The sequence below is a fragment of the Gadus macrocephalus genome, chromosome 11 (genome assembly GCF_031168955.1).
Source record: "Gadus macrocephalus chromosome 11, ASM3116895v1".
Lineage (NCBI taxonomy): Eukaryota > Metazoa > Chordata > Actinopteri > Gadiformes > Gadidae > Gadus > Gadus macrocephalus.
Genome location: NC_082392.1, coordinates 5,481,974 through 5,493,470, shown reverse-complemented (window position 1 = coordinate 5,493,470; position 11,497 = coordinate 5,481,974). Strand labels below are relative to the sequence as shown.

The following is an 11,497-nucleotide window of genomic DNA, read 5'->3' as shown; positions in this document are numbered from 1 at the left end:
TTGTGTGTGTGTGCGTGCCGTGCGTGCGTGTGTGTGTGTGTGTGTGTGTGTGTGTGGGTGGGTGTAAAATGTAGTGTTTTTTAGTTTGTGTGTCTGCATGACTGCATGAGTGTCTGCAAGTTATGAGTGTTTTTTTTGCGCATTCGTTGCCTATGGCTGCGTACAGCACGGCAGACTACAGACTATATAGGGTGTACTATTTTCTGACATACTATTATCTATGTGAGCCAAAATAAGCCTTTTCAGATGTTGTCGTAGCTTCTTTTAGTTTGCCCAGTTGACAGCTGTCATTGATTATGACGCGCTACCAACCAACCAAGTTATATTTATCTATGAAACAAGAAAGAAAAGTTATGGTCTGTGATGTATTGTACATTGGTACTTCTCACAATACAAATTCAGCCAGAAATACTATCTGGGCGATTTTTGGAGTGTGTGTGTGTGTGTGTGTGTGTGTGTGTGTGTGTGTGTGTGTGTGTGTGTGTGTGTGTGTGTGTGTGTGTGTGTGTGTGTGTGTGTGTGGTGTGTGTGTGTGTGTGTATGTGTGTGTGTGTGTGTATGTGTGTGGTGTGTGTTGGGTTGAGGCAAGCCAAGTCGCGGGGTGTTTTTTCATCAGACTAATGAATAATGTGTCTGAGTCAAGAGAAGAAGATCGAGAGAGAAGCAAAGGGGAGGAGACTGGTGGGGAGGAGGAGGAGGAGGAGAGGGGAGGGGTAATGACTATCAGATGGAGACGCACTACTGTGGCGGCTGCTGTTGCTTGCAACTTCTTTTAAAGAGGTACACCCCTTATTTCAGAAGGGCTGCAGAATTTGACTCAAAATGTAAAAAAAATAGTTAGCAGGTCTAGCATTCAATGATGCTTATCAATGCTGAAAATGTTTAAATAAGGCCCTCAAGTGTACTTTAATTTGCACCACTCTCAATCCATGTTGGTGATATTTTTGTCAATCGTTTTCCAGGCAGTTCAAAGCTGGCAGCGTAGCCCTATTTCTGCTCCTTGAGAATGATTTCTGGATTCCGGGTTTGAAAAACAGGCGATTGTCATCGAGAACACCTCTGCTGTCTATCAGACCCGAGAGCCACGCCACCCCTACCCCTCTTCTATAGACCCCGGCAGAGACAGGATCACTCTGAAACGCTCAGAGTGATTTCTGCCTGTGGGATCTTCCGTGAAAGCAGTAGCGGTGCATTTATTCAGCTGTTAATTTATTCTGGTATTTCGTTTTTTATTAAAGTTTGGTTTATTTAAACTTATTGAAACTAACAGGAAATTTAGTGATAAACTAAACAAACATTACCATGCAGAAGGCAGTTCTAATAGCTAGAATTTATGTCACGGAAAGGTCACGGCATTCGATGCTCCTTTACATCACAATTTGTCTCATATACTTTGCTCAAGTCCCTAGTATCCTTTCCACTATTCTGGCAACATTCAGCAAGTGTAATTATGAAAAGGATAGAATCCACTTTATAGACCAGAGCCAAGGTAATGTGACCTGCAGGCAGTGATTTAGGTGGAAGGTGGGGATACAGTGTTGGAGCAGCCATGGGATCCTGGAGAAATGTAAATCACTCATGCTAATGCATCTCCACCAGGCCGTAATGACTGGAACAACACGCGGCCGTGGCCAGCCGACACATGTGGATAAATATCTATGAGCGAGGGCTCAGTTACGGCTCACCCGAGGAGACATGGCCACCGCTACGATCGCTGCTGCTTGTTGTTTTTTCTTCCAAGGATCAATCATTATGCAAAGATAAGACCTTTCCAAACTGTATCCAAGCCCTCTGGGGGTCTGTTGGGTTCAAGTTGCATTGGGTTCCCTGAGTGCAGGTTGTATCCAGCCCGTAGAGTTAGCATACTGTGTCTGTGGCCGCTTCTCGTACTCTCGCCCCGAGCACTTCCTTTCTCCAATCAACCACATCCACCCCTGCTTGGGTTCCTCCTCCAGTCTGGGGTGCAGATTGAACACTGAGCATGACACGGAGGGAGGGATGAATAATCATTGGGATATTTCTGCGAGTTTTGCCATATAATGCATGTTTATGTTTTAAGATGCTGGATAGACTCTAACCCTATCTCCCATCTCCAGTATGCTCAAACGTTTTCCCCTCAAAGTGTAAGTGATCCCCTGTGTCAGCTGGTGTTAGAACGCTATGTGATGAAAATAAAATGTGGTTTGGGCTGAGTGTTCTAGGACGGAGTGGGGAGGTGATATCTCCATGGTCACCACGGTTATGGTTTTTAAAGCAAGTACATGTTCTGGAGTATGAGCGCTATAATTTGTGTTGTTGTGTATGAAATGCGTCACACACTGCTGCGTTAAACCAAAAGGGTCGGAGGAACTTAACCCTCTCTTGGACGCCTCACAACCCTGGCGTTAGCCTATCCTCTTGGGTTCTGTGTACCTTCATCCTGATGTCAAAGTGCCTCTGAAAAGACACTTCTGCGTCACAGAGAGAAAGGCACTTCAGTTCGTAGCAGAGTAGAAAAGATTCTGCACCTGCTTTTTCCTAAACAACACTGATATATCTGTACCAGTGCAAAATGCATAGATCACTATGTTGAAGTTCATAGAAAACATATTAAGGCGCTCATGACAAAGAAAACACGGTGTTGGGTTCACTGGCACTTGTCCAACTGTGAATGACCCTCCTTTGTGTCACATTCAATTACTTTTGTTGCATCGATTAGTCGAGGGAGTGTAGAATATAGCTCAGAAGCAGCACCCTTCGTGCAAACCTCTGCGCTATATGAGTTCACTATCACCACTTGAACAGCTCCTACTATTACTCCTCTGAATCTTTTTCTTAAAGGAAACGCTAATCCCATGAGGGGGATTACTTTTTTTTGTTGAAAGATTCAAGGCTTGGACTTCTTCTAAATAATCCAAGCTTCCAGCTCCTACCGCAACCCAAGCCTGCAGCTTCAGAGTTGTAGCAGGCCTTGGAGTCTGCTGCCTCCATACACACAGAACTCAGTGGGGGGAGACCATGGAAGGACAAAACCCACACGGGAGGAAAAGGCAAACTCTTATTTCAGCCTCGAGTCTGCCAATTTCTTGTTGAGGAAAAAACCCCGAATAAAGAATTTGATTTTCACATTGGCACATTAAAGCAACGGCAACTGTATAAGCGCATTAAAGTTTACAAAATTCATAGCATACTGCTGTTACTTTTACTGCCGTCTGGTATGAGCCCCGTCCACCGTACAGAAATTGGAAGACAGGACCTGCAGAAATTTGAAAACCAGTTTCAGCACTGGTGATTAAGTGGGATTTGAATTGCGATTTGAATTGTTTTTTGATTACATTTTCCAGCGTATAAAACAACGACTACATGCTCCGACGAACACCCGTCACCTGTCATATTCCGAAACCACCACTGCTGCGTTTGTTCCGTTTATTTCTGCCATAGCATTCAAAAACGGATGCACGTCTTATACTTCCTACTCGATAGTTATACCAATTACAAAACCAACGGTGGCCAAAGTTTTCTCACCGGCAGTAGGGATGGCCGGACTGGATTTCCCCTGAAGCGGAGCGAGGTGTATCAGCCAAAACAACCTCCTGCCTCTTGCTTGTGCTGTGGCCTCCCGTCTCCCCGGCCTGCTTCTAGACAGCAAGCCCGGGGAGCAGCAGGGCTCGGAGGAGGGGCCCAGGAGGCCCCGGGGCCCTCCCACTAGCTATAAGACCAGAGGCACACGGAAAAACTGAGAAAACAGGCACACGTGGAGCAGTCAGGCAAAACAGAAGGCGGAGGGAGGTGCAGAGAAAGTGACAAGAGGTCAGAGACAGCCGAGATCTGAGTTAGCTTCCTCGAGACCAGGAGACGTCATCGCCGGCGAGTGGGACGGATGGAAGCGGAGGGGAAGAAGTGAACGAGGTAGAAGAACAGAATCGACTTGACAACCAGAGAAAATGGCAAATTATGGCTTCACAAAGTGTTCAACGAAGGATTAACTGAGGAAGCACCTGGACTTTGGGCATTTCTTTTCCCCTTTGGTGCATGAAGAAGAACTTAAAAGGGATTAGAACTTACAGCAAGCTGCCCGACGCTTTGGCCGATCTAGATCTCACGTCACCAGCCAAGAAAGATTGAACAACACAAAGACAAACAGAAACTCTTGTCCTCTACAGAACTGCAGGGACAGCATCCGTTTCAGCAGACCTCCATTCCTCCTGTCGGACTCTGTCCAGCCTCTGCGTCACCTCCCCAGTCTTTGGCAGCCGAGCCTTTCTCGATTCCTTCCTCCTTTCATCGACCTGAAGGTCTAGGTGGGTCCAGTTCCAGTACATGCACCCTGCCCCTGAACCCAGCACCGACAACCCAGCCCCCAGCACCCGGCACCCAGCACCCATCTCCAGCACCCAGCACAGAGCACCCAGCACCCATCTCCAGCACCCAGCACAGAGCACCCAGCACCAGAGTGCCGAACCCGTCAGGCGGCGTCCAGGATGACCTTCGCCATGCTGCGGGCGGCGCCCGGCGCGGGCCGCTACCTGTACAGCGACATCGCCCTGCTGTCGGAGGACGACGACGACAACGGCAGCTCGGGCTCGGGCTCCGAGGAGCGGGGGGGCCTCAACGGAACCTCCTCCTCCTCCTTCCGCATCTCCTCCTCCTCCTCCCCGTCTGCCTTTCACATCAAGGTGAACAGGAAGAGGAAGCTGAGCGGGCGGCGGCGGCGGGCGGCGTTGGCGGCGGCGGCGGCGGTCTGGGACTAGGGCTCGGCGGCGACGGGGGCGACGACGACGGGGGTCTGTTGAGGCTGGACCCCCGGGGTCCTCTCCCGGGGCTCCCGGAGAGTTCCGGCAGAGGAACGCGGCCAACGCCAGGGAACGCGACAGCACCAACTCTGTCAACACGGCGTTCACCGCGCTGCGCACGCTCATCCCCACGGAGCCCGCCGACAGGTACGGCCCGGCTCACAGAGGCCGCTCGTAGAGACGTGTGTTATGACAGGGCCGGTGAGGTGCCCTTCAACTTGGTATGACTTCCAATGGGCCTAACCGTGTGTGTGTGTGTGTGTGCGTGTGTGCGTGTGTGCGTGTGTGCGTGTGTGTGTGTGTGTGTGAGTGTGTGTGTGTGTGTGTGTGTGTGTCGTGTGTGTGTGTGTGTGTGTGTGTGTGTGTGTGTGTGTGTCGTGTGTGTGTGTTGTGTGTGTGTGTGTGCGTGTGCGTGTGTGTGTGTGTGTGTGTGTGTGGCAAAGGGTGAGTGTTTGATTGGTAGCGTGATTATTTGAGGAGTGACCGTTAGAAATGATTAGAAATGGGATTCATGTCATGTATGCATAGATGCATGCGTACTTACGTATTTACAGCACTCACAGATACGTTTTGAAACATCATTTTTTGTAAATGATCATCCTAGATCATACTAGCCCAAATCACAGTCCCATTGTGTGGTATCACGGACAACAGTATGATTTAATATTATCCGACAGCAAAACCAGACTATCCTTGGCATTCCGACCCTAACCCTAACCCAATTCCCCCAGTAGATGATGCAATAAATCTAATGAAATCGGCATTTTGGTTCATAGGAAACTTTCAAAGATCGAGACACTGCGATTGGCCAGCAGCTACATCAGTCACCTGGGAAACGTGTTGCTCTTGGGTGAAGGTCTCCATGACGGACAGCCGTGCCATGGCCCCTCTCCACCGTTCTTCCACCTAAGCTCCTCCCCTTCCCGGGTATCGACCAATCACCGCAGCCGAAACACATCTGTACCTTCTGCCTCAGCAATCAAAGGAAAATGGTAAGAGCATAAAGAAGTCTACTTATTCACGTATCAATGAAACGACAAAAAAAAGGTTGAAATGTGCAGCTTCCTCACCTCATCAATAATGTATGACTGTATTTATATTCGCCCTTCTTATTTTTAAATGCTGAAGATTGGTAAGGGTTGTTACATTTCGTAGGAAAACGCTATGGGAAGAGGTCAGCAACATGGCTTTGTAAAGTTAAATCTAGAGGGGGTCTTTGAAAGACTTATTTTGACACTCATGGAGGTGAGTTATGAGCTGGTGGGGTGGAGGTGTTTGATGAATGAGTCCGTCCACAGGGAGCGTGAGGAGGAAGAGTAGGGATAGGGCACCTTCTCTCTAGCAGAGCGAAGCAGAGGCAGGTCGACCTGCCATATAAAGTGTGTGTCTGTGTGTGTGTGTGTGTGTGTGTGTGCGTGTGTGTGTGTGTGTGTGTGTGTGTTTTTGTGTGTGCGTGTGTTTGTGTGTGTGTGTGTGTGTGTGCGTGTGTGTGTGTGTGTGTGTGTGTGTGTGTGTGTGTGTGTGTGTGTGTGTGTGTGTTTGTGCGTGTGTTGGAGAGAGAGTGAGAGAAATAGAGAGAATAAGAAAGAGAGTGCGAGAGGCGTGTGTGTCTGTGTTGGCGATTGTGTGAGGGGGTGATAGAGAGGGAGGTGAGGAGAGAGTGTGTGTGTGTCTCGTAATATCAACGCGCAAAGGCGTTGTTGTCAACAATAAACTCAACGTGTGTGTGTTGACATTGGTGCTTGAATCGAAAGAGAAGTGACTCCTAAAATGGATAGAGCCGAGGTCAACCCCACACACACACACACACACACACACACACAGACACACACACACCGTACACACACACACACACACACACACCGTACACACGCACGCACACACATGCATGCACAGCCTGCAGCCACTGCCCATTTAGCAGGATTTATGGCCGAGGAGCTGACATCTGCAGACTCTCCCATTATCCCAGCAGTGTGTGAAAGTTAATACCCTCCTCAGTGTCTAAACCCCGAGACCCCTGAGCTGGTGGATAACCCAGACCCCCTGTCCAGACCCTGCGCTCTAGAAAAACTCCCTGCGTGTGAAATTGCAGCCCCCCCCCTCCTCCTCCGGTGTTGAAATGCAGACACCTACAGCTGTGAGATAACTGGCAGGTCCATTGGTGTGTGAGCCATCCACCCCTCGATCCCATTAAACTACTGCCTAGCGGGCTCCCCTCATCACTCACACACACTCACCCGCACACACACACACACACACACACACACACACACACACACACACACACACACACACACACACACACACACACACACACACACACACACACACACACCACAACCACCACAACCTGAGCTATGGGTATTTTGTTGCCTGTCTTGGCCCACCACAAATATGTCCCGCCTCCCATATTCCATAACACTATATTCCGTAAAAGGACGATTACATCATCCGCTATAAGCGGCGTTATTTTCCTCCCATTTGTACACGAGACGTGTTTTTATCGATGATGAACACACGACTGGGCCTCCCAGTGTTTTCTTTATCAATCTCCCATGCGTGCGCCACTTAAAAAACAGTGGCAGGTTTGAATAAAAATATCGCAGTGTTCTTTCTTTCTTCACCTTGAGGGGAAGAGACAGAAGTTCAGCCGAGGTTTAAAGCAATCGGCGTGGGGGATTTGGAGGGAGCCAGAGAGCGTTTAGTTTCACTCGGACCCGTGGCTACGCAGCCCGCTGAGGTGGGGTGAAGGGAGGTGGAGGTGCGGTGGTGCTTGTGGAGAGGAAAGGGGTCGAGGGGGTTAGAGGGCGACGTGCTATTCAGGGCTCCATGCTTCTCTGTGTTTTCAAGGTCCTTGAGGTTTCATTGCGGCTGTCAGAAAGGTTTACATCAGGAACACCGGAGGTGATTACATTCTTTCCCCCAATTTGATGATCTGCTCACCTATCTCAGCTCAGCTTTTAGATACACTGCATTGGCAAGTCTAAATATTTGGTGAGATTCAATACCAAGAATGGAAAGAGTTTTTAGATGAGCTAGCTTTATTCATTATACCTTCCGAGATAATCATGATGTGATTGCAGAAAATATAAGGCTTAGAAGCTCAAGTACGTGACAAAAGTTTGAACGTGACCGTGGATAGAATATATCAGTTACAGGATGGGATTTTATTGAGAACATTATTGAAATCCTTATCGATTTGCCTTGAGTGCAGATATGTCAAGGTTATTTTAAGCTCAGAGGCTGTTTAAATATTTCACACATGTCGACTTTTAAACAGCGTGCAGCTGAGCGTTTATATTTTCTATTCAATCTCTATTATCTGTTGAACCTCTATTGGTAATTCTGTCAGGTATTTCATACTCCAGTGTATGTGATGATGTGGGGCCTGTGTCCTTGCGTAGTTCCATCATAATCACCCTTGACTGATCGCAATTCAGCTGCTAAAAGAATGTTGAACAAGGATTCATCAGATGTTCGAAAATAATGATAATAATGAATTAAATATTAATGTAGAAATTCATTTAATGACATCTTGAAATGAGGTCTGCCCCTTCACATAGTCAGTGGTCAAATAAGTTTGCATTCAATAGTGAATGACAGCATGTATATTAGTCCAAATTGTCGAAAGTCCAAAAAAAGAAATGCAGCACGCTGAAATCCCCTAGTGTGACTCAATGACCCACATAAGCCTTCTAATTATTAAATAGTTCATCTTAATGAACTGTGTACAGTTTAGTCTTTTTCAGCATCCAAGACACAGTCTACAACTCCAACCTAAACAAAGTGCTCCGGATCATCTAGAAATCATCCAACACACATCAAATAGTTCAAGCACCGATTAAAATCTCTGAAAATTAAGCTATTTTCATATGATTGGATATGTATATATATGAATAAATAAAAAAATCTAATATATATATATATATATATTCTTTGACTGTCTGGAAGTCATTGGCCGGCCAGAGTGGAGCAACAAATGAGCTAATTGTTGTGTAAATGATTTATCCTCTGGTGAGGCCAGTAGAGCCAGTGTTTAATTCAGCTGCTGCTATTAGAAACACATTGACTCCGGTCTTTGATGGTGAAGTTTAAGAAGCCTGGAAACCACGCTCGGTGAAACGCCCTCCGTTCGTGTGCGCACAGTCACACACCCAGACACACACACACACACACACACACACACACACACACACACACACACACACACACCCAAACAAACGTGCCTAGGCACAGACACACACAAACACACGTGCAAATATACACACAAACACACACACATGCACACACACACACACACACGCACACACGCACACACACCGACACGTGCAAGAACACTCACACACACACACTCACCCCACCACTCCCTACAAAGTTAGTGAAAGGGGGACATTCGTATGACTTGGTGGTAACAGCAGCTCATGCTGACTTAACATAAATACACACAATTAACTCATCTATATACAAACACATGCACACACACACACACACACACACACACGCACACATACTAACACCCACACAGAGACATGCACACACACTGACACACAATGACACACACAATTGTCATCATATTTAGTGAAAGTTCCGGACATCGACCTGTTGTTTCAACCAAGAAGGTCGGGAAATGAATCACGCAGAACAGGATTAATCATCCAACTCGATGATGCTGCTTTCAACACTTTCCAAAATAATGGTTTCTAAACTAAAAGAAAGAGTCAGGGAAATGGAATATATATATATATATATATATATATATATATAGAGAGAGAGAGAGAGAGAGAGAGAGAGAGAGAGAGAGAGAGAGGGAGAGAGAGAGAGAGAGAGAGAGGGAGAGAGAGAGAGAGAGAGAGGGAGAGAGAGAGAGAGAGAGACAGAGACAGAGAGAGAGAGACAGAGAGAGAGAGAGAGGGAGAGAGAGAGAGAGAGAGAGAGAGAGAGAGAGAGAGAGAGAGGGAGAGAGAGAGAGAGAGAGAGAGAGAGAGAGAGAGAGAGAGAGAGAGAGAGAGAGAGAGAGAGAGAGAGAGACTCTATGGGATAATCAGCCCAGGCGATATATCCTCCCCGTTCTGACGGTTTGTTTTAGGCTGCGCGGGGCCCTCACCCCGGCTATTAGGGAGAGACTAATGAACTGTGCAGTGTTACAGCTTTGACATGTGGGTGGACATGTGTGTGTGTGTGTGTGTGTGTGTGTGTGTGTGTGTGTGTGTGTGTGTGTGTGTGTGTGTGTGTGTGTGTGTGTGTGTGTGTGTGTGTGTGTGTGTGTGTGTGTGTGTGTGTGTGTACACGTGTATTTGCGTGTGTGCTTGACTGATTGTGTGAGTGGGTGCATGCGTGTCTGTGTCTGTGTTGGTGTGTGTGTGTGTGTGCGTGTGCGGCGTGCCTGTGTGTTAGTGTGTTTGTGCAGCGCTGAGCTAATCACTGTGGTTTTCAATGTCGCTTGGCTATTAAGACTTCTCGTTCCTCACTTGAGAGGAGCATGACATCACCCAGTGGCTACGCAACAAAAAAAAGCACAGCCGTCTGGATATTATTAGAACCAAATATTAACTGATACATTCATTCTTCCTCTTTGGTGCATGATGATGTGAGTTTATGGATGCTTTTCTGTAAATGAATATATGATATATGTTATATCTGTAACTTCTTTTGGTTGTCATTTTGGGAGGCAAAGCAAAATAAGTTATTTGTCTTTTAAACCAATCAAACCAAGCTAAAAACGTTTTTATTTTTAAAGCTTTTATCAAGGCCACTGATGTTAAGCATAAAACACAGCTCAAACAAGCAAACAGAGCTCAACAGTTATGGGTTCTTCTGAGACTGAAAGGCACAGGAATGACTTCGGACAAGACTGGTGCACATGCACCACTTTTCTTGGGTCATTATGACACAGTTGCTAAATCGCTGCCATGAATTACATGTCTTGCATATCAGTGCTGGCTGGTGCGGTATATATCTGAATAAAGTCATTTCAAGTGTTTATAAATCAAACCAGCCGGTCATCATGATGCCTATTAATAAACCGCACGGCTAAGCAGAACACATATCCAATGTTTTCCAAGCCACATAATAGCATGCGGTGGCGCATTCGATGAGTTAGTTAGCGTAATTGCATGTCTGGGTTCTTCAGATGTGTTTTTCACACTGCATTTGGTTTAACGTCCACGATCTATCATGGTGAAATCATTACGCGGATAGTTAGCGATATATATTATTCACATTATAACACACGCGTGCAGAGATTAACAGTAACACACAATATGGTGAGCTTGAGGGATACTGGCACTTTTCATTTATAAATACCAATCTCTTTATACGATTCTTGGGCAGAGTGCCCTAGTGTAATTATTTTTTCCAGGCAGTCATACGTCTGGCGGGAGCTGCCACGGACTAAATTAGATGTTTGTGTTTGACAGAGTGGCTTAACACAGGAAGAGAGGGAGAGAAAGCCCATGGAAAACCCATGCTTAGCGTTAGAGGAACACCCCGCGGGATTAGCTTTCACAGAAACAATATCACGGATTCTAAGTAAATGGAAATTTCACGGCGGCGTTGATAAGATTCGACGCGGGGAGCTGTTTCCCTTCTATAAATTTCCGATGACAAAGCTTCCCCCGTATCATAAATAACAACAACAACGGGCTTCCAATGTGGAACTATCGTTAAATCAGATCTAGAACAAATATCATCAGGTAATCTTATTAGTGTCCGACAAATCGCTCCTG

The 11,497-nt window shown here is 46.6% G+C and overlaps 2 protein-coding genes across 2 annotated transcripts in view; both read left to right on the top strand.

Annotated features, from left to right (window-relative positions):
* The window catches only part of hpn (hepsin), a 15,164-nt gene extending 14,013 nt beyond the window's left edge, over positions 1-1,151 (top strand). Inside the window, 1 exon segment of the mRNA XM_060064822.1 lies at positions 1,038-1,151. Within this exon segment, the coding sequence (XP_059920805.1) occupies positions 1,038-1,151 (114 nt within the window).
* Positions 1,152-3,729: 2,578 nt separating this feature from the next.
* Positions 3,730-11,497, top strand: part of LOC132467849 (basic helix-loop-helix transcription factor scleraxis-like) — an 11,587-nt gene continuing 3,819 nt past the window's right edge. The window contains 4 exon segments of the mRNA XM_060065411.1: positions 3,730-4,593; positions 4,730-4,919; positions 5,549-5,685; positions 5,688-5,764. Coding sequence (XP_059921394.1) covers positions 4,461-4,593; positions 4,730-4,919; positions 5,549-5,685; positions 5,688-5,764 — 537 coding nt within the window. The 5' untranslated portion in view covers positions 3,730-4,460.